Here is a 23,770-nt window from a genome sequence, read left to right on the forward strand (position 1 = left end):
ACTCCTTATCATGTTAAAAAAAATCACTGGCTAGGAATTCAAAGTTAGAAAGAGTAAATAACAAATTATCTTATGGTATACTAAAACTTTAATCTCATTATAACACTTACCTAAAAACGAATGGGCAACAGCAAATAAGGCTTGAGGTGGCCATGGTAAGTACCAGTCAATGCCTGTATTATTTACCAGCCCTAAAATAAAAAGTGGATATTGTAAAGATCATTATGCTTCAATAGCATTGACATCTCTACCACCTTCACTGACCAGTGAGTTAGTAATCAATTGAAATACACCAAGGGAAAATTCCATCATTCAAAGAACTTGTAATTTCCACCAGCACTGTTAGAAGCAGCACGAGCAGGCAAACCAAACTTCTGGCACCATCTCCTCCTCAGACCCCGGTGGAACAGAAGAACTGGAAGCCGAGAGCTACAGGAAGAGCAGGGCTGGCCACTGACCCTACTTCCAGGCAATCCGCCCAGCCCCACCACAATCCACGCCCAGCTACCATCCCAAGAAGCAACTATTGTGGGCATGCAAGCAGGCAAGGGATTCTGTGGGTGCCTGCTCAACAACCATGGGCACTGAAGACTCAGAAAAGAATGTTCTCACCACCCAAGTCCTTGGTGCCATGCAACAATTCAATATAAAAAACAGAGTTAGTTTTATCAGCTGAAATGACACTGAAGATGTGTTTGTATGTCAGCCTTCTCTCTCCTCTACCAGCCTTACCATCTGCTCTGGAGCTGAGCCTACAGATACACACACACACACACACACACACACATTAGTGTGTATATACTCATGTGTGCACATATATATGTGTGTATATACATGTATGTGTGGATAGATATAGATAGATGGATAGATAGATAGATATATTAGACAGATAAATAGATAGATGGATACATGGATGGACAGATGGATGGATAGGTGGGTAGATAGATAGATATAGCTGATAGAGATAGATAGATACATAGATAGACAGATGGATGGTTACACGGATGGATAGATGGATGGATAGATAGACAGATAGATTATATATATAGAGTCTCCACCTATTAAAATGTATAGGTGGCTCAAATCTGGCCTCAGACACTCACTAGCTGTGTGACCCTGGGCAAACCCCTTAACCTCTATTTGCCTTAATCCACTGGAGAAGAAAATGGCAAAACACTCCAGTATCTCTGCCAAGAAGACCTCAAGGACAGTATGGTCCCCAGGGTCATGAAGAGTCAAACACAACTGGGTAACTGAACAACAATAACAAATTAGAATGCGAGCTTCTTGAGGCCAGTGACTGTATGGTCATTCTAGTTGTATTCCCAGCACATACTGCATTACTTTGCACTAAGAATTAATGCTCAATCAAGGCTTTTTCATTCAATCAATCAATTAATCTTACACAGAAGTAACAGCAAAATTAGGATCCATTAACTAATTTTTTACTTTGAGCAAGAGCGTGCGGGGGGGTAATATACATTCTCAGAAGTCAGAGCAGCAGCAACTAAGCATAAATAAAACCAAATTTCAATCTGCAGAAAAAATAGAATTCTGGGACAGTCCTATTATTCAGAGGAAAGTTGATATTTAGGGCTTACATTACTTGAGTAACTTCCTGAATTTTTCTCATTTGCTTTGCAAATAGTAACCTGGCATCAGACCGAGAAAGTGGGAGCCATGCCTAGACTCCAATGCTCAGACCCTGGCAAGAAGGAAACTTAATTGGTTTGACCAAGTGAATTGTACCTGGAAAATTTCGACACCGTGTTCTCAGCATCTCACCAACTGGAGACATGCCAAGGACAATGTGAAGGTTATTTCCACTCTTATTGACAAAATACTGCCAGACACTTTCTTTAGCCAATCCTACACCAGCCTTGACAGCTTCTTGTCCAATTTGACTTAGAATGGAGTCTTTTTCATCATCAGGAAAAAGTGCTGGCACGATTCCTAGAAAACAATGAAACATACATATTCTTTAGAAAAGTCCATAGTATAGAGTTGTCCAGTTCAACACTGTATAAAATATACTGTGGTCCTTTGAAAAATTAAATAAAAGATTAAATACCAAGTAGGTGGAAGGTAAACTTTTAGGGGATATACTAACAAAATGGTTAAAAATTAAAATGGATTAATATTTGGAAAAACACAAAATACCTAGATTAGCAGAATAAGAAATAGAGAATTAAAATAATTCAATCTCAGAAAGAGAGATTTAACAATAAATAAAGGAATTCCCAAAGAAAAATACCAATACTAGATGGATTTGCAAGTGAAATCTATAAAATTCTAAAAATAATTAGTTCCAATATTATATAAACTGTTTGAGAAAATAGGAAGAGATCCTAACCAAACTTTTTCCTTGAAATAAATATGTCCCTCATACCTAAACCAGAAAGAGCTAAATTAGAGAAAGAAAATTATAGACAAATATCACAAATAAACATGAATGCAAAAATTGAATGTTAGGAAAAGGCTATAACACATATTAAAAAGATTATATATTGTGACCATGTTGGATTTATACCCAGAATGCAAGGTTGGTCCTTATATTATTATAAATATAACAGACTACATTAATTAAAAATGACAGGCTACATTAATAACACAAACAATAAAAATCATGTGATATAAATAATGCAGAAAAATAAAACACAATACCTCTTTATGTTAAAAAAAACATTAAAGAGAAAAGGAATAAATGAGCTATTCCTTAATATGGTAAATAGCATCTATCTAAAACCAAGATCAAGCATTATCTATAATGGAGTAACACTAGAAGCATTCCAATAAAATCAGAGTAAAGCAAGACTGTCCATTGTCACCACTGTGACTTGCAAATGTTCTAGAAATACTATCACAATAAGAAAAGAAAAAAAAATTCAAGGAATAAGCAAAGTATCACTTTTTTGCAGATGACATGATGGTTTACTTAGGGAATCTTAGAGAGTCAACTAAAAAATTAAAGGAAAGATCTTACAAAAAGGGTGAGATTTGAGCCATATCTCAAAAGATGGGATTTTTATCAGAGGAATCAGTTGATCAATCGACAAGCATTTATTAAGCGACCACTATGTGCCAGGCACTATGCTAGGTGCTGGGGATACAATTACAGAGAATGAAACAATGTCTACCCTCAGGTAGATTACATTCTAACGAAGCAGAGTAGGAGGAAGAGGGAGAGTATTTCAAAATGGAGGGTAGAGTCCAGGTGAAGGTGTGGAAGCGGAAGCGTGACAGTGGATGGCGAGGCTGGGGGGAAAGCAGCAGACGAGGCCAGGGATGCAAGGAAGCTGGATTGTGGATTTTTAGCCACAGTCGTACATCAAACAGGCAGCAGAATGTGGTGGACAAAGGGCTAACCTTGCAGTCCTGAAGACCCCGGTTTAGGGCTGGGTGGCCATGACCAAGTGCTGGCAACTTTTCAAGACCATAAACTACACAAAACATGGAGGAAACGTCCACATTGCTGGGAGGAACAGGAGTTCTTGACAGCAGTGGTGTAATAGGTCCAGACTCCTCCTCCCCCCAAATCTAAAACCTTTGAGAACAGCACAGGCTCTGGGGTCAGAGGCCCTGGGCCTGAACCCCATCTTTGTCACTTTCTCCTTGTGAGACCGCGTGAGAGCAGTGCACTGACTGTCTACAGGCTTCAGTATGCCTATCTCTAGCACAGAGAGGCTGGACCAGATACCTTCTAAGGTCCTTTCCAGTTCGAGACCTAGGATGCTGTGACCCTAGCATGGGCCGTACAGAAAATGTTACCTTTTATAAAAAGGGAATCGTGGATCTTCTATTTGCTCTCTGTGGCCACGCACAATTCACTTCGTCGCCCTGGGACTCAGATTTCTCTCTCGCAAAATGAGGGATCTGTACTCGGCCCCCCAAGTTCCGTCCAGGTCTAGACCAATAATCTTAGGGTCACCAGGATGCCACCAGAGGCTGAAATATCCCCTGAGAAGGTGAAGCAGTGAAATCTCACTCGACAGAGACCTCCTGTGTCAGGGGGGGTTTTATCCAGAGACTGTCAGGGCCTTAGAGAACAGAACCCATTTGGCCTTTCCATGACCCACATCCCAAAAGGCTTCTCTCAATCATTGTAGAAATAATACCATATCAGGAGGACCTGAGTTCAAATCCAGCCTCAGACGTTTGACACTTACTAGCGGTGTGACCCTGGGCAAGTCACTTAACCCCGATTGCCTCACCAAAAATAAATAAATAAAATTAAAAAAAAAGAAATGATACCACAAAGAACGGTCAAATTTGCTTCTGCATGTCTGAGATAACTTCTCCCTCGGCAGAGAGAGTTCCACAGTCAGAGAGGGCATTCAAATAATTTCAATCCAACAAGCACTTATGAAGTAGCTACTGTGAGAGGCACGGAAGGACAAGAACAAAACAGTCCCTGCCCTTGAAGAGCTTCCATTCTATCTGGGGGGATGGAGGGGACAGGCCACACAAAAGTAAGTGACTTACACAAGTAAGTAAATGGGAACTGAACAGAGGAGAGACATCAGAGGTAAATTTACAAACTAGATCACTAAGGTTAATTTCTTCTCTAATAATATTAATTCATACTTGTGTGGCACGGGTAAGTTGGTCTGGGGGCTCCTTAGAGGATGCATAAATATTCCCCTTTGGTTCCAGTCCAAGCAATCACTTGGGCTTCTACAAGGAGAAGCTTTGGGGAGCCAGTTTCTGACCAACTAAGACTGAGAGGATCATAGTGTGATAAAGTCTTCTAATTGACTGTCAAACCAGAAGTCAGGACTCTCCAGTTGGTGAGCCAGAACTCAGTGTGTAAAAAAGGGAGCTCCTCATCTCTCTCTCTCTCTCTGTCTCTGTGTATGTCTCTCCCTCCCTCCTTCTCACCCTCCTCCTCTTTCTTCTTCTTCTTCTTTTCTCTCTCTGTCTCTGTCTCTCTCTGTCTCTGTCTCTCAGTTTCTGTGTGTGTCTCTCCCTCCCTCCTTCTCACCCTCCTCCTCCTCCTCCTTCTCCTCCTTCTTCTCCTTCTCCTTTTCCTTCTTCTTCTTCTTCTTCTTCTTCTCCTTCTCTCTCTCTCTCTCTCTCTCTCTCTCTTTCTCTCTCTCTTTCTCTTTCTCTCTCTCTCCCAAGATCCTGTGTGCATGTGTGTGATAGAGCTGTAAGTGTGGGGAGAGGTAGGGAAGAGAAGACGGAGTGCCCACTGGAGACTCCAACTTGTACATACAAGGGCTAGTAGAGGGAGTGAGAACAGAGCAGGCTCTGTAACTTGCACAGTGTTCCACAGTTTACAAAGTCCTTTCCTCAGAAAACCCCTGTGAGATTGGTAGTGAAAACAGTTATACAGGCAGAGCAAGCATTAATGGTCCTCATTTTCAGATGAAGAAACCAAAGCTTCTGAGACATGAAGAGATTTGTCCATGGCCATGTAGTTAGGTAGTGGCAGAGTTGGGATTCAAATTCATGTCTTCTGACTCCAACATCAAACTCCAAAAATTCCTGAATGGAAAGCTCTACATAGGCAACACCACAGAAATGTTCGCCATTAGGAAAAAAAAAAAAAAGCTCCTGAGAGTCTGATTCAGTATCACAGGAACCAGAGACTACTAGAATGGTTGCCAGATGGGGCAGTCAATCAATGTGTCCCTCAGAAAGCAGCCTAACAGAGCACTAATGGACCAGGATTTGAGATCAATAACCCCATCAGCTAACAAGCATTTAATAAAAACTTACTATGTAGTAGGCACCATATCTGGTGCTGGGGAAATGAAAACAGAAGTGAAACTAATATTCTAATGCAGAAGAGACAACATCTCTCTACATTACCTGATGTTAACATGTTGTTGATGAGCTCCAAGAAACCCTCCTCTGCCACATGGGCATCTGTGAATAAGAAAATCATTAACTTGTTCTCAATTCCAAGTTTTATGTAGAGGCTCTTGAGATCCTCTCGGAAATTCGTTTCAGAATAGCCTCGATTCAAAACAATTTCAAACACCTGATAACATAAAAATACAATGTATCAGACACTAGAAAATTGAGGTTAATGTGACTTAATTGCCTATGAAATATATCCAAATATAGACATGTGAATAAATGTAAAATGCACGGTTTACATTCAATATTTCCTTTGGTTCTTTGGGGCTGAGCAAACCATAATTCATTTGATTCAATTAAATTCAACAAGCAGACATTGAGGGCACAAAACACACGTGAAAATAGTCCCTTGCACTCCAGGGACCTACTTGGACATCATGTTGAGAAAGGATAAAAGAGCAGTTTGTGTCAATGACTATTAAATTTTCCAAAGAACCAAAGTAAGGGGCCTATATTCTCCATTCCAAATAAAAGATAAGATCTTAAGATATTCACATAGACATTGTTAAAGCGTCAGTTGTCACATTTTACAAAGAAACACAAACTCAGTTTCACAATCCATGGAAGCCATCATTTACAATGGCTCCAGCGCTGGAATCCATTGAGGCAAACCCATGAGTGCCGTACAAACCTCACAGCCTGCCGTGAATGCGGCCAGCCTCGCCAGGGACTGCTTTCCAGAGCCCCCCACCCCAACCAGCAGCGCGTGGCCCCCATCCATTCGAATAATTCGGTGGACTCGAATCAGGTGCTCCAGAGCATCATCAAAGAGCACCAGGTTCATCTTGGTGTTGTTTTCATTATACTCTTCAAGAATCTCCTGGAAAAAAAAAAAAGACAAGTATTAACAGCACAGATGCCTTTACTTAATGGAGGTAATAAAGACAATTCAAAGAATTTAATCATTCATATGACAAACACATAAAATCATTTCATTATCCTGAACCTTAAATCTAATATTTGTGGGAGAAAAAATATTCCATATCTGCAATTTCATCATTTTAGTAAATTTCCCCAGTGAGAAAACTCCTGCCACCATTGCAGATCAGCACCTGCTCTGCAAATTAGTCTTTTTTTTTTTTTTTGGTGAGGCAATTAAGTGATTTGCCCAGAGTCACACAGCTAGTGAGTGTTATGTGTCTGAGGCCAGATTTGAACTCAGGTCTTCCTGATGTCAGGACCCACTGCACCACCTAGCTGCCCCCTGCAAATCAGTCTTAAAGCAGGGATTTTTTACTGGTTTTGTGTCACCATGGAACTCTTCGGCAGGGTGGAAAAGTCTAAGGACCCCCCATCTCAGAACAATATTTTTAAATGCATAAAATAAAATGCATAGGATTATGAAATAAATCAATTTTATTGAGATACAGTTATGAGAGTGTAAAAAACAAAAACAAAAATAGTTAATGACCCTACATGTCTTAGAGAGTTGCCTGGGGTAAGTGACTTGCCCAGGGTCACACATGAGAGTTAAAGACCTGAACCCAGGCCCTCTGACTTCAAGGCCAGTCTTATATCTACTACACTACACTTGGTTTTGTTGAATTGAATTATTGGTGCAGAATGAGAAATAAGCCACATTTCACTTCAGGACAGGACCTTTGGAAGCATTGCCCCATTTGGTGTGCAGAGGGTCCCAGCTGGAAGTTTTCTGTGGTAACTCATTTTCATGCACCTATTAGTACAAAATTCCCTTCTACAGCCCCTCTCCAGCTCAGCTCATGAAATGAAAACAATGATAAAGTGGATGGAAGTGATGGGGTGGGGATCTGGACCCCAGAAAGGAAAAAACCTGGACTTTCCTACTGGCCAGATCTCTGGCAGTTGCCTGAGGCTATAATCCTATCAACTGGTCTTCCATTATCGCCTATGCTCTATCTCCCTATTCTGTTACCCTTAACCTAGCCTGGCCCTCCATTGTCTGACCTCTCTATGGCCCCAGTCCACTTCCCACCCTTAATCCTAGCAGCTCCATTCTCCCTTGGCCACATGGTCCAGGTCCCTGGCATTCTATTGCCTCACAGTCCCTGCAGACTACTTGGCCACTCCTAGATCTCTCCCACAGTCTTTCTGTATATAAGGTCCATCTTGTCTCCATTAAGGTGCTCACATTTTTACAATCTAACCGCTGCTCAGATTCTTATAATCTAGCCAATAGCTCACCAATGTTCAGACTCCCTAAGAGTCTGCCCAATATGGCAGATGTTCTAATAAATCTTATCTTTGGCTGAAAGAAGGCTTGGGTTGAATTCTTTCGGGCAGGACCCGCGTGTTGTGATTTTGGGGTCTCAGCACCCCTACACCCCTAAACCTCAACAGAAGGGCTGACCCAAACTCGTGCACCATCCTCCACCATCTTTAGACTGACTGTCAGGTTGGTACCATGGAGAAAAGGCCATCTTAAAGATGACCGACTGGGCCATACCTGGAAAAGAGCTTTTGCAGCTTCATAATCTTGGATGTCTTCATAAATCCGAGGCCCTTCTTCATTCAAGGCCATCCTAAAATCTCCAAAGAGTATAGGATCTCTCATGACAAATTCCAAGTCTTCTGGGAAATGTTCCTGAACCAAAGCCTGGATATGATCTTGTACCTTTCAAAAGAAGACGGAACAAGAAACAAAGCAAGGGTGATGTACACCAGTCCAGAAAGGAATGTTTATTAGTAGATTAGCTAAAATGATTCAAGTGGTATTTCCATGTAATTAATAGTAACAACAACAACAACTAGCATTTCTATAGTGCTTGCTTCAAGGTTTGCAAAGCAATTTACATATATCCATTCATTTGGTCCTCACAACCACTCTAGAAGGTAGGTGCTATTATTATCCCCATTTCACGAATGAGGAAAACGTGGCTGAGAAAGACTGAGTGACTTGCCAAAGATTATACAGCTATTAAGTGTCTTGAGACAAGATTGAAAATCAGATCTTCCTGACTCCAACTCCAGCCAGCTCTCAACCCCACTGCCACCTGGCTATCATTTCAAGCAGAATTTGGATGAATGTTTTGTCTGTGGCTTCAATTTTCTTTCCAATAAAAAAAGTACTAAATAACGTAGCCTTCCTGTGTGTGCTTGTTTATCTTTATCACGTGATTCTGTGTTGGTTGGTTGGTTCTTCAGCCATCCACGTAATATCCAAAAAAAAATCTCTCATAAGTCCAGGTTTTTTGACCTTTTGCACTAAGGCATCAATACTGTGAGTAAGTAAACCGGCACAGTTATAGTCTTACGTTCATAATTACATTTAGAGATACTAACCAAAGTCTTGTCATATTCGTTAATTAATCTGTCATGGAAAACTCTCAAACACTCATTTCTCCAGACTCTCACCATCTGTGATACTGTCTGAAACCTGAATGATTAAAAGAACAGAAACAGTGTGGATACAGATTAGAGGAGCAGAGGTCAAAAGCAGTCACTTTTAGTAAAATGAGAACTTTTGAAATTTCAAAAAAACACTATTGGGAAGGTAGCTAATGATGAACTTCCTGTCTTTCATCTAGTTTAACCTTTTCTGCATCATGGATCTTTTTGGCAATCCAGCAAAGCTTACAGACACCTCAGAAACATGGTTTTAAATGCATAAAATAAAATACATGGGATTTCAAAGGTAACCAATTATATTGGAATATAGTTATCACAAAATTTTTTAAAAAGTTCCCAGACCTCAGATTAAGAACCTCTGCTCTAAGATTTATCATAAAGAGAACAATGCTCAGAAACACATTAATATTTTTCTGGGACAAAGAGTGACAAAATTCTTCCATTTCTCTTTATGGGTTAACAAATGAAATCTAACTCCACACATTTAGAGAATCTAGAATGCTAATTGTTATGTTAATGTTAATGTTAATGTTAATGTTAATAAAGCCCAAGTCTCAAGACCCATTGGTATGGGGCTCTCTTCTTATTGGTGGATAATGATTACTCAATGTCCCTACACTTGTGTGACAAGCAGGCCAGAGTTGGCAAGAGCAACAGAGAAATGTTCTTCTCCCTTCCAGCTTCTTCAGCTTCCAGATTCTTCTGGATTCCAGCAATGAGAGAGAAAATCTGTGATGCCAACCTCTCTTCAAGTTGCTAAAGGAAGAGAAAGACTCTGGGAAGAAGTTTACATAGGAGCAGCCAGAAATCTCCATCATGTTGCTAACCATAGCTTGCTGCACTAGAGACACTGGAGAATTTCGCCTTTGGGTAAGATCAAGAACTCTCTCTTTCTTGGTTGAGTTACCTCATTCTCAATGGGAGAGCTCCTTCAATCTGCATTGCCTGGTGTATATATATGCTCGTATACTTTCTCTGATTTTTATTTTGCTATCAACCTAGATAAATTTATTTGATATTTCTTATGTGTGTTCATTGTGGAACTGATATTTAGTTAGGAAGGGAATCAAGCCCTAGATTTAAAGCTTGGGATTCCTTAATCTGTTTATGAATAGAGATCAGAAGTTTAGCATGAACCTTAAAAATTACATCCTCTAGACTAACAATATTTAATGAAACAGAGATATCATTATAGCCTGGTATCCCTTCCCTCTAAGGAGAGCAGGGTAGCTGCCTCTATTGACAAGAATCAAAATCTCCCTTGAATAAAGGTCAGAGAAGAAACACTAGAGATGTATCTATCTATTCCTATCTCCCTATGAGCCATGTCAAGAGATAGCCCTTGATAGAATATAAAAGCCATAATAAAAGTTATCTGCTGTAAACCACCTGGCTTTAATTTAAAACAGTCCCATGCCTCCTCCATCATGGTGTGAAAGTGACTCTGGATTCTCAGAAGACATGCCAGTGGAATGCAATATGTACCACCAGTGGACAAGAACTGGCCTAGAATAGCTGGATTTGAACTCAGGCATTCCTGACTCCAGGCCCAGCGCTCTGTGCACTATGGCACCCCCTAGCTGCCACTAGAAGGACCACTCTACTCTTACAAGTAGAGAACAAATGTGAGGCTGTTCTTGAAGAGATTATGGGAAGTAGCTGTTCGTCTTCCCAGGGATAATGGTGCTACGAGGTGAGAGGGGAAGGACAGAGCAGCAGTGGCTGGAAACTCCCTGCTCAAGGGGAACTGGACAGCTACTTGTTAACCTGTCAGCAATAAGACGGGCTTAGTATACAACATAGCAGAGACCCCTCCCCCAAGACTCCTACCCACTTCTCATGCATTGCGTGGGCACCGATTATACTGCCAGAAAGAGCCTAGAAAGTATTGCCAAAGATACTGAAATCTCAGACAAGAAACTGAAGGCCAGAAGGGCACAGAAGGCATTCGCACCACGGCCAACAGGGTACAAAAGAGAAAAACTCACCTGGGAGGTAAACTGCTAGCTAAGAACATGCTGGCCAAGATGGGGATTTGGCTTCTGAGACTGGGGCTTTAAAATGTGGACTCCACAGACTCCAATCCAGTCCCACCCCATCAACATTTACTAAGTAACTACTGTGTTCCAGATACTGCACTGTACAATGGAAATAAAATTAATGAAAAGAAAAGGCAGTCCCTGCTCTCAAGGAGCTTACAGTCTGAAGGGGGGGGACAACATGCAAAAGGAAGAAAGAAAGGGAAGGGGGACACCAGGGAGGACCCGACAGCACAGGGGCATCTTGTTCCCTGGAGCTGAAACCAGGCAGGGGAGCAGACGCAAAGTAGAATGAGCTGAGAGTCCCTCTATGAAGGAAGGCACGGGGAGGAGTTAGCCCCCAATCAGAGGGGAGAGGAGGCTGGGGGAGGTGGTTACAGTGAAGGCTTGAGTGAGTAGCTCATGGTGAAGGAGGACCAACAAGAAGTGATGAGCTTAACCTGGGAGGGCCGTTTTGCTCATCTTTGAGATGAACCTAGGCATGGTAGCAGATGCAAAGTGTACTCCAGAATACAAGGAACAAAGGCTAAAAGAACTTATTTGCCTGGGGTCTTACAAATCTAATAACCAAAGGGGCTTTAAACTGAAAAGGATGGGAGAGGGGACAAATTGCCAGCATATATCCACCAAGCTAGATGCCATAGAAAATAATGACAATTTAGAAAGAATAGTGGTTCAGACACCAAGAAGTTTCATAAGAGACAAAATCCAAGAAAGGAGCTAGCAGTAAAATGTGTGATCTCAAGTGTCTATAGTCAAATGGCCAAAGTTCAGGCAACCAGTAAGGAAAACTAGAGGTCCTAATAAAAGGAGGCAAATTTCCTCAATGATCCCTTCATAGGTACCAATGCAAGGGTAGGAGGTGGGGAGGCAATGATCCTGAATGGGTATACCTTATTAAAAAGAAACAGAATAAGTGAAAAAAAAAGGGAGGGGTGGCTATTAGGAAGATATATCATGTGAGAACATTCAGGAGCCAGAGGCAAGAAGTATTTGGATGAAGCTCAGTGGAGGCCAAAGCAATAGTGATATTGTCATTTGGGACACACCACAGAGCACCTGGACAGAAGGAGGAAATGGATGACTTCAGGAAACAGATTACAAGCCCATCACAGAGGTAGGATGATGAAGATTTTGATTACCCAAACACCTGCTAAAGCGCTCTCTCTGGATGATGTGTCCTCTGTCTCCCTCTCCCTGTCTTTGTCTCTCTCTTTCTTTTTCTCCTCTCTGTCTTTCTCTTCTTTCTCTCTTCTCTCTCCTTTCTCTCTTCTCTCTCTCCTCTTTCTATCCTCTCCTCCCTCTCTCCTTTCTCCCTCTCCCTCTCCTTTTCTTTTTTCTCTCCTCTCCTTTCTCTCTCTTCTCTCTCCTCTCTTTCTATCCTTTCTTCTCTCTCTCTTCTTCTCTCTCACTGTCTCTTTGTCTCTGTCTGTCTCTCTCTTTCCCCTCTTCTCTCTCTGCTCAATTTAAAGGTTAACTGTTTCTTTGCCAAGAAGAATGGCCTTTGGACTAAAACGGGAAAAAAAAAAGCTAATAGGAAGTCAGTTGGTTAACTAGAATTTATTAAGTATTGACTTTGTGCCATCAGGCACTATGCTAAGAGCTGGGGATACAAAGAAAGATTAAAAAAAAAAACCCAGCCCTGCTGTCAAGGAGCTCATAATCATATAAGGGTAAGAATATGCTAAAAAATTATGTATAAACAAGATACAGACTGGATAAATTGGAGGTAATCAACAGAGGGACTTCATTTAGATTAAAGAGAACTGGGAAAGACTTCTTGCAGAAGGTGGGACTTTAGTTGGGATTTGAAGAAAGCCAGGGAAGCTAGTTCTCGAGAAGGAGGAGGAGGAGAAGGTGTGGAAGGAGAGAATTTCAGGCACAGGAAACAGTCAGTAAAAATGAGCAGAGTTAGGAGATGGAATATAGAGGAATAGCAAGGAGGCCAGTGTCACCGTATAGAAGAGCATGTGGAGAGGAGGAGGGTGTAAGAAGATTGGAAAGGTAGAAAGCGGTCAGGTTATGAAAGGCTTTAAACACCAAACAGAAGATTGAATATATTTGATCCTGGAGGTAATAAGAAGCCACTGGAGTTTGTTCAATGGAGGAAGGGGGGAAGGAATATGGTGACTCTCTCCGTCAAAGAGAAGCTGGTGAGCACCAGGTGCAAGTGAGACCACGTAAGCTTACCGCTCTGGGTTGGTGAGGACAAGACCATTGAATACTCGAGAGAGATCCCGAAGGTTAAAGATGTAATGAAACTTGGAGGGTGTGGGAGGAAGGTCCTGGACAATCATCTGGTAAAGCTGCAGCGTGCAGAAGGTCATCAAGTCACTCACAGCGGCGATCGCCTCCGCAAACACCTGCAAAGTGAAACCGCTACAAGTAACTGGATGGCCTGATTGAGGAGGAGGAAAGTGGGAAAGGAATGGGTGCCAGGCAGTTGGGTTAGGAGAGGGGCCACTCATCAAAGAGCCCTTTGAAGGTTATAATTTAACTCATTACAAGTTACTGTCAAATAATACTTTAGTTTCCATTTCTAATTTAAGTTCAAATTACCTTGGTATGGCCTTTCAAGATGGAGGCATAAATGAGACGCAAAGACTCTTCCGAAGGAAATGGCACGTTGAAAACATTGAAGAGAGAAATAAATCTTGGATCAACTTCATTCCGACCCCCTCCAGCCTTTCCCATTGCAGCAATGAATCCGAGGTCTCGAAGAACTTTACAATTCATCTCCTTCCCACGGTCATACAGGAAACCCTTCTCCAAAAGAAGCTTCAGCAAAGCAATTGGCTGCTGTGTGCCATACTCATCAACCTTGTTTTTGAGAAGGAAAGAACTGATCAATCAACAAGCATTTATTAAGTACTTACTATGTGCCAGACACTGCGCTGGCCTTTGGGGATAGAAACTCAAAAATGAAATAGTCCCTGCCCTATCTAGCATTTAACTGGGAACCCATTTTGGAAAAATTCTGTTTTCCTGGTAGAGTAAGTACACAGGCAAGATCTATGACAATGTATCTTCCATGATAGAATGTAAGCTTCTTGAGGGCAGGGATGTACTGGTAAATGTTTAACAATCAGCTTCCCAGAAAAACAATGTACACACAACATATCTTAAAGTTTAGTTTATATTATTAATATTTTCTCAATAATTTTCTTAAGTCTATGAAATCAATAAATCAAGCCCTGATTTGAAGCATTTGCTGATTTCCAAGATGCAAATGATCAGACTGAAAATGTAATAATCAGCATTCCTGAGCTGGTGTGAGTTGCCTCCAGCACACTCTTATACACTCTTACACAAGCTTTGCCAAAGAGCTCTCTATACCCAGGAATATCCTTATTGTGTATAGTAAAGGTCTCTCTTAGATGGGTCAATTAGGATCATGTAGGTCTAAGTGGGTAGGAACTATGTGTATAATCAGGAAGCAAGCAAGGAAGGAAAGAAAGGCAATGAATTACTATTTCAAGCTGCAGAAGAGTTTGAATTCACTTACTAACACATCGTTATTCAATCTGACCACTATTCTTTAAGAAAGTAAACCACAGAGTACATAGGCAGAGAGATAAAGAAACCCAGTAACCATTCTGGAGCCTCCAAATGAGAATCCATACTTCCTGAAGGCTATTGTAATGTTCTCAATGAAATCCTTCAGTTACCTTGGGCATATTCATGTCATCCATGAATACCAGGAGACGTTTCCCCATGGGAGGTCCGTAAGTGTCTTTAGTTCTCTTCTCAACATTTGCCTCCAAATTCCTTTGGATATCCATGGATGTGGTACGGGAGGAGAAATTAACAATGAGCACAATCTGAAATGGAGAGAGTGTTGGAGATAGGAAGCTAACTATTTTGACATAATGTTACTTCATTAGTCAACCACAAAAGTGTGAAGAAGAGTTTCCATCTATTTTATTACTTTAACAATTTTCAAACTTAAACCTTTTTCAACTCACTGAAAATGTTTATTGGATCGATTTCATTGTGCTTTAAGACATGAGTCATACCTTTTCCCTGAAGAGGCAGATCTTGTCTGCCAATTTGCAAGTAAGTCAGTTTCTACATATGGACCTTAGAAGCAGCACAGTCAATTCAATTCAATTAAAAAAACATTTTTTAAGTACCTACTATGCAAAAGGAACTGTGGTAGTCGCTAAGGAGACAAAGATAAAAACAAAACAGTCCCTGCCCTCAAGGAGCTTACGTTCTACTGTAAGGAAAATACAATCGGAAGAGACAAGATAACTACATATGACCATCACCTCCTCTCATTCTTCTGCTTCCTATGCTCACCCTGGCTAAACCTAATTTTTGCTCTCTTCATGACCTCCAGTCCCTATCCTCCCCCCACCTTTAAGTACTTTCTCAGGTCCAGCCCAGGATTACTCTTATTATCCACCTTTTCTGCTCCTACTCATAAGATGCTGAACAGAACTGAAAGAAGTCTTACAACCTTGCTCACTGGCTACACTATAAATTTTGTTGCTGTTGGGGAGAAGTGAGTAGAAACTACCCAGTGGGAGGAGAAAAGATGCGGCTGAACCTAGGCAGCAACCCCTGCATTCCAAAGACGGGAGCCAGGGAGAAGGCAGTACTTTTTTTCTCTTTAGGCTTTACCTCCTACCTCAAACCTATACCTAGACAGGCAAAAAAGGCTGAATCAGTAAAGTATGAGGCGAGGTCCTCTGCTAAGAGGCAGGGAAGAGAAAGTAAGGGTGGCTTGAGAAGAAAAGAGAAGGCTTGTACTAGCTGTGTGACCCTGGGCACACAGTTGCTTAACCCCAATTGCCAAAAAAAGAAAAGAAAAGAAAAGAGAAGGCTTGGAACAATTTCTGTGGGGAATGTGACATAGAGTCAGTCAGGGAGAAGTGAGAGCAAAGTTAAAGAGCAGTGACATGAGATGACATAAATTCATATTCAATTCAGTCAGCACAGTTCTGTGACTTCTCACAGGGAATTCAGTAGTATGCAAAAAAGCAGCAGAGAAAGCACGTAAAGAAAGGTGGAGGCAAAGATTTACAAAAGGGACAGTTTGAGTACTTCATAAGGAAGGAAGAAGCAAAACATGTAAAAGAACTAGAAATAATAGATTAATGAGCTAATATGTAATCAAATGAGTTAAGTAAGTTGCAAAGTCTATTTTTGATAAATATTAAAGCGCTAGAGAAATATTGGTTGTTATTAATTAAGCACAAGGACTTACATTGAGCTCTTGGTTCAGATTCTTTAGGAAGTTCTGGGTAGTGGCTGTCTTAGAGGTACCAGATTCACCCACAAAAATAACAGGGTGCTTAATTTTAACCATTTGTTCCAGCAACCAGGTTGTACGGGTGGTATCCACTGTGTGAACTATGAAACATTTAAGAATTCATTTAAAATACACTGGATTGAACATCTGGCAACCTAGAATTGATTTACTGGGGTACAAAAGACCTTGACAACCTCCTCTAACTCAGATATATAATTTAGGCTCTGGACTCCACTAAGTTCTAGAACTGATTGTTTTCAATTGCATTGGTTGCTCGGATTTTAACTCTGGTTGATCACTGAGAATCCAGATGCACTTTCAAAATGCACAACATGCTGAAATCCAAATGCATAAAACAGAACAAGTTGAGGCATGATTATTTGCTCCATAAAAATATTCATCACCTAGTTTTCTTAATTCCCAAATGGATATGGCCTCATCCATGTTAGAATTCTCCTCCAATGATCCAGATCACAGCCAACCCATACCTGCCCGTCTTGTTGAACTCCTGTCCATGTCTTCCCATTTGTTCACATCCAACATGCTGGAGGGCTTCCTCAACTTCTCCAGACATCCTGAAGATGCCAGCATGGCTTTCTGGCTGTCCAAAAGCCATCCCTCACCCTCGCCACGTGGCCAGACCCTTCTTCTTCCTCTCCTCCATCTCCCTGTCCCTTTCTTTTCTCCTGTTCTGCAGTCTGCCCTCATGTCCTCCATGATGTGCCTGTCCATTGCCCTCAGGGTCACATTTCATTTCAGTGCTTTGAAGACCCTGGTATTCCATGCGTTACCACTTCCCGTTTAATGTTGGCATTAAAAATAATCTCTGATTCAATTTTAAAATTGACTCACATAGTTCTTAGGAAAACAACTATTCCATAAAGAGAGTTACACTGGGCACCATTAAAGAAACCAGTTCTAGAGACTTCTAATCTCTAGTTCTGGCTTAATTCATTTGTTCCCATTAGCACTGGATGGCACGGTGGAACCATAGCTCCATAGACATGCCATCTCCTACATTTGTCAAAGATGGCAGGAACCAAGGGATACAAGAGAAACCGGCAGGGAGGTGGCCAGTGGGAACCCCCCCCACCATCATCTTTGTCTGTTTTGTCCCTCCTCCTGTGATACTGAGAATGATGGTACCCAGCTGACTAATATAGGGCATGAAGACACCATTGCCTCAAAGAACATGTCCTTTATTAAAAAGTGATAACCAGGGCAGCTAGGTGGCACAGTGGATAGAATACTGGCCCTGAAGTCAGGAGGACTTGAGTTCAAATCCAGTCTTAGACACTTACTAGTTACCCTGGGCAAGTAACTTAACCCCAATTGCCTCCAAAACAAAGTGATAACCATTTGGGAGTCAATACTAAACCATACTTACCACAACGTCTGTTGGCCAAACCTCTGAACGTGATTCACAAGGATGCCTTTCTCTCCCATATTAAGCAGAATAATTAAATATTCTCATGCTAATTCTATTCTCACTTACCCAGGATGTCAATAAATTTCTGTTCTGGGTTATGAATGTATTCAGGAACTAATTTATTCCATGGGATCCATTTCTTCTGCTTGCCATCAAAATGAAAGTCATACAGTGTTGGAAGCTGACCTAAAACAAACAGCACCCAATTCAGCTACAGAACACTGAAATGCAAGTGAGTTCCAGCCTATGTTGGAAATGAAATCAAATTTGTGAACTGTTCCAATAAAAACAGTTGGCAAAAATTATCCATTCTCATGAACCACCTTAAGATCATCTTAAAATCATTTTAGAATTCAAAAGTGCCAGACAAGTCGCCAACCATAAGAGTTTCCAAACGAGGAAGTCATAGGTCTCCAAATGAAGACAGAGAGGTGCCAAGACCCCATTCTAAGTAGATATGCAAGTTCAAATCTTCCAGAAAAAAAAAATACATCTCAATGAATAGCAGTCCTCAGATGAGACATCTTTTTTCACGGGTAGAATGAAAAATCTTGATACAATGGCTACAATGGTTTCTTGCAGGTTTTTCCTGCAAGGGTCTGCTTTGCATTTTCCCATGAAAACGATATGTAAAGAGGTATATGCTAGGAGATCTTGGTGTTGTAAAAACAAAAGATTATCAATAAAAATTGATTTATAAAAAAGAAAGAAAAACATTCCTAGCTATGTAATGGAGCAGAAGGAAGTAACTGCGGAACTCAAAGACACAGCTAGGAAAGGATGAAGAAGAAATATTCCAAAGTCAGCAGGAATGTGAGAAATTCAAACAGCCGCTGAAGACCAAAGAAGTAATTTGGCTAAATCAATCAATCAGTCAATCCACAAGCACTTAGTAAGCAGCCTACTATGGGTCAGCACTGTGCGAGGTGCTAGGAGTGCAAAGATAAAAGGGAAATGATCTCTGCCCGAGTCTTCAGGTTGGGGAAGGGGAGAAAGAGGCGGGAACAACATGAAGCTTAGAATCTCCAAGACATGGGGGATTTGATTTCACCAGGAACTTACTACAGTTACATAGTCATCCACAGCCAAACAAACTCCTTTTTTTTTTTTTTTTGGTCCAGATCTGTGATTTCATCAGGGTGAGGAACTTACATACTCCCTGACACAGATCGGCAACCGTTCTGTGACTCGGTCTTTGAGCAGAGCCTCGGGCACTGAAGGGTTAAGTAGTAAGTGCCCTGGGTTCCCCAGATAGTGTGTGCTAGCAGCTGGAGTCCCCCTGACTGCAAGGCTGCAGACCTCTATCCACCATGCAGCAAATAATTACCAATGTCACTTTCTGAAGATAGAAGAAAAAAATTAAGCCCCACGTAGGAGAATGGGTCAAACCCGCCAGCACCAACCTGGGAGTTCACCAGGTCTGGCCCAGACTTCCTCATCAGTCACTGTTGACATGGAGGAAACTCGTTTAACACATTCATCAAATTTCAGTCTGCCATCATCCAGGAGGGAGGCCCCCAAGGAGCAGTAGAGAGACTCCAAGAAGTAACATTCCAAGAGGTCGGGGTCTTCTATTTCTGTCTCGAGTAAGGCATCCAACATCTTGGTCAACTGAGTCACCTAGGGCACAGAATAAGGGAAAGCACACGGTTCAGAAAGCAAGCAATCATTAAGCATTTACGAAGGACCTGTAATGGAGTAATCACTATGCTAAGGTGACAGAAGAAAAATGGCCTCTGACCTAAGAGGCTCAGATTCTACTGAGGGAAATGGTACACACACCTATGAGTAAATGAAAATATACCCATGGTAATTTGAAGGGGGAAAGGCCTCTTGGAAGAGGTGGAGTGAGAAGTGATGGAGGTGAGGAAGGAGGGCACTCCAGGTATGGGAAACAGTGCAGAGATGAAGATGGGAGATGAAGGGTCATGCCGTCCATCACCCTCTCCTCCTAAATATTCTCTCCTCTCTAGAGTCCTCATGACATGTTCTTTTCTGGATCTCCTCCTATCTGTCCACTGACCACTACTCACTGACTCCATGGTTCTTTGTCCAGGTCACCTCCACTAAGTCTGTCCCTCAAGGCTCTGCCCTGGCCCCTGGCTTAGTGATCCCAACAGCTCCCATGGGCTCAATTACGATGATTCCCAGATCGATAGATACAGCCCTACCAACTACCTCTTGGACATCTCAAATTGGACTTCCCATAGGAATCTCAAACTAAACATGGCCAAAACAGAACTCATTATCATGCCCCCAAATTGGCCCTCCTTCCCAATTTCTCTACTACTACTGAGGGTGCCATGATCCTCCCAGTCACATAGGTGCACAGACTGTTATCTTCAGTGTTATCTGAGATATGGTACACAGGGAGCTAGGTGGCACAGGGATGGAGCCTTGGGCCTGGAGTCAGCAAGACCTGAGTTCATGTCCTACATTAGACACATACTAGTTGCATGATCCTGGGCTAATCACTTAACCTGGATTTGCTTCAGTTTCCTTCTCTGTAAATGGGGATAACAATAGCACCTGCCCCCCAGGATTGTTGTGAAGATAAAATAAGATAATACTTGTAAAGTACAATATAAATGCTATTATTGTTATTACTATCATTATCCTCCTCAATGTTTTCTCACTCATACCTGACCCACATATCTAATCTGTTGTCAAATACCATCATTTTTATTTTTACACTATCCTATATATGTCCCCTTCTCTCCCCTCATGCAACCACGAATCCCTTGGACATGCCCTTCTCACCTCTTGTCTAAACTACTACAACAGCCTCCCACCTGGTTTCCCTGCCTCAGGTCTCTTCCCACTCCAGTCCATCCTCCATTCAGCTACCAAAGTGATTTTCCTAAAATGCAAGTGTGATCATGTCCCTCCCCTACTCAATAAACTTCAATGGTTCCCTATTACCTCCAGGAAGAAATACAGTCCTAATCTGGACCCTTCCTACCCTTCCAGTCTTCTTATACTCTACTTCCCTTGATGGATGCTGTGGTCCAGCCACACAGGTCCACTTGCTGTTCTTCATTCAGGATGCTCCATCACTTCCATCCACATGCATTAGCACTGGCTGTCCCTCATGCCTGGAATGCTCTCCCTCTTCACCTCCACATCCCTTCAAGTCTCCCCTCAAACGCCACCTTCTACAAGAGACTTTTGCTGGTGTTTCCCAATCCCAGCTACCAGAGCCTTGTCTCTGAGATTTGCTGAGTCATTTTTCAGTTGTGTCTGACTCTCCGTGACTCCATTTGGGGTTTTCTTGGCAGAGATACTGGAGTGGTCTGCCATTTCCTTCTCCAGCTCATTTTACAGACAAGGAAACTGAGACAAACAGGGTGAAGTGACTTGCCCAGAGTCACACAGCTAGTAAGCATCTGAGGCTGGATGTGAACTCAGAAAGACAAGTCTTCCTGACTCCTGGCCTAGCATTCTAGCCACTACACCACCTAGCTGCCCATTTGTCTCCTCTCCATCCTTTAAAGACCAACCAAAAGTCTAAATCTCTGAGGTAAATTTTCCTGATCCCTCTGCTTGGTAATGAGCTCACCCAGTACTTTGTTTTACGGGGCCCTAATTGCACGGATCCTTTCATAGCGTGTGTCTTCTCCCCCTCCTAAAGGGCGTTCACCACACCCTAGCCCCAATCCTTACTTCTCCCAGAACCTAGGACAGCACCCTCTCTACCCCCAGGAGGCTGACTGTCGGTGATGATAGGGAGGGTAAGGAACAGTGAGGCTTTCCTACCATATTGAGGTCTGTCTGAGGCACTATGGTCTTGAGCTTCTCTCCTTGCCTGCCATCGAGCATCCCCTCCACAATCATGTCAATGAGGTAGGGGACGTATTTGTTGTAGAGCTGCTGCAGATCTCTCTGCTCTTGCTGGAAAAGAATACCATTCCAACAGGTCATCAAGGGCTGCTGCCTCACCAGAACCACGTCCTAGAGGTTTTATTATCAGCAGGTGGAAGCTGATTCTCCTGGATCTGGTGAAATCTGAGCAGTGGGCAGACTGTAAGGCTTCAGGGAAGGGCCAGGGCCACTGTAGATCAATGGAAGGACCCTCTTCTCACAATGACACTATTATGCATCACTGATGCATGCATTTAAAGGCACTCCTATTTTTGATAAGTCTGTTGTGGTAGGAATCACATTCTGATTCCAATTGACGACTGCAAATATTTGAAAATATTTTTCTTTGGTAGCTATGCTTTCGTTAATTTTGGTATATTAAAAACCTGTTAATCAGGGGCTTTTAACCTCAGATCTGTGAACTTTTTTAATATGATAACTCTGTCTTAATATAATTGGATGCCTTTGTAAGCCTATATATTTTATATCATGCATTTAAATACATCACATTCTGGGGAGGAGTTCATAGGCCTCACCAGACTGCCCAAGGGGTCCAATTCACAAAAAAGGCTAAGAACTCATGTTCTATTTATAACAAAGAAGCAAGATGATTTCATCACAAAAAAAAAATACAAAATGTGGAAAAGAAATCCCTACATTCACACCATGGCTTTGCCAATTAGTACTTTTGAGATCCAGGACCATTCTCATTGCTAATTTCTTCATCAATAAAATGGGGATAAGACCTGCCCTATTTACCAGATGAGTTGTGAGCATTTAATGAGACATCAGAGATGAAACTATTAAAATTTAAAGTGCTACATAAATATAAAATGTCATTATCATATATCAAATAATGGCCCTATATTATACCTAATAAATATAGTAATGTTTGCTTAATAGGGAATAGGGATGGGTTCTGAACCCACGATTTTAAATAGTCAGTCAGTCAACACACATTTATTCAAGGTCTCCCACTGTATCCAGGACCATCTCCAGTCATCCTGATCTATATCTTGCCACTGAACCCAGATGGCTCTGGAGGAGAAAGTAAGTCTGGTGACTTTGCACAGTCCTCTGTTACTTAAATGCAATTCACTTGCAACTCATGGCATCACCTTCTTGATGTCACAGTACTCTTTGAGAATAAAGGAGAAACAACAACAACTCTATGCCAAGCGCAGGGGATTTAAAGAAAGGCAAAAGATAGTTCCTGTCCTCAGTGGGCTTACATTCTGGTAAGGGAGTCAACATGTAAATAAATAGATACGGACAAGGTATATACAGAGTCAATGGAAGGTCATCTGAAAGGGGAAGACATTAGTGGCTAAAAGAGCCAAGAAAGGCCTCCTGAAGAACATGGGATTTGAGCTGGGCTTCAAGGCCAACCTTCTGTCTACTATGATGCCTCTGCATCTGTCTGCTTAATAATAACAATGATACAGCTATAAGCTGTATCGAGATGCTTGCCTTTTCAATGAGGGTGGGTGGGGAGGGAGGAAGGGAGAAAATTTGTAACCCAAATTTTAAAAACACATGTTAAAAATTTAAAAATAAATTTAAAAAATAAAATTAATTAATTAAATAAATAATAACAGTGATAAACTGTCTTCACCCAAGTCACTGGTGAAATTGTCAGATAATACAGGGTCCAAGACACAGCCCCAAGGCGTTCCACACAATGTCCATCCTTTGCCAGAACTTTTTGGATACCAGAGTTCAATACTCAGTTGTTTCACTCCCATTTAGAAATAATGCTTACCTTGTTGTTGATCCGGTTAACCCACATCATCCAGAAAGGCTCGTATTTCAGGTTTTTAGGATCAACATAAACCATCCCACATCGAGAGACAGTGGCAGGGGAAGCATACTGTAAGTCCCCAACCTGAAGAAAGAAAGAAAGAAGGAAAAAAAGAAAGTAAGGAAGAGAGAAAGAAAGAAAGAGAGAAAGAAAGAAAGAAAGAAAGAAAGAAAGAAAGAAAGAAAGAAAGA

General features: G+C 41.7%; 1 protein-coding gene across 1 annotated transcript in view; it reads right to left on the reverse strand.

Annotated features, from left to right (window-relative positions):
• The window catches only part of DNAH10 (dynein axonemal heavy chain 10), a 165,725-nt gene that overhangs the window by 41,164 nt on the left and 100,791 nt on the right, over positions 1 to 23,770 (reverse strand). Inside the window, exons 41-54 of the mRNA XM_027853515.1 lie at positions 23,541 to 23,663; positions 21,674 to 21,808; positions 19,321 to 19,537; positions 17,984 to 18,103; positions 16,444 to 16,589; positions 14,900 to 15,052; positions 13,791 to 14,051; positions 13,422 to 13,594; positions 9,127 to 9,220; positions 8,291 to 8,458; positions 6,497 to 6,685; positions 5,815 to 5,986; positions 1,750 to 1,953; positions 111 to 191 (exon numbers count right to left, since the gene is read on the reverse strand). Coding sequence (XP_027709316.1) covers positions 111 to 191; positions 1,750 to 1,953; positions 5,815 to 5,986; positions 6,497 to 6,685; positions 8,291 to 8,458; positions 9,127 to 9,220; positions 13,422 to 13,594; positions 13,791 to 14,051; positions 14,900 to 15,052; positions 16,444 to 16,589; positions 17,984 to 18,103; positions 19,321 to 19,537; positions 21,674 to 21,808; positions 23,541 to 23,663 — 2,236 coding nt within the window. The remainder of the gene's footprint in view (positions 1 to 110; positions 192 to 1,749; positions 1,954 to 5,814; positions 5,987 to 6,496; positions 6,686 to 8,290; positions 8,459 to 9,126; positions 9,221 to 13,421; positions 13,595 to 13,790; positions 14,052 to 14,899; positions 15,053 to 16,443; positions 16,590 to 17,983; positions 18,104 to 19,320; positions 19,538 to 21,673; positions 21,809 to 23,540; positions 23,664 to 23,770) is intronic.

This window comes from Vombatus ursinus, unplaced genomic scaffold (genome assembly GCF_900497805.2).
Source record: "Vombatus ursinus unplaced genomic scaffold, bare-nosed wombat genome assembly UNPS02009994.1, whole genome shotgun sequence".
Classification (NCBI taxonomy): Eukaryota; Metazoa; Chordata; class Mammalia; order Diprotodontia; family Vombatidae; genus Vombatus; species Vombatus ursinus.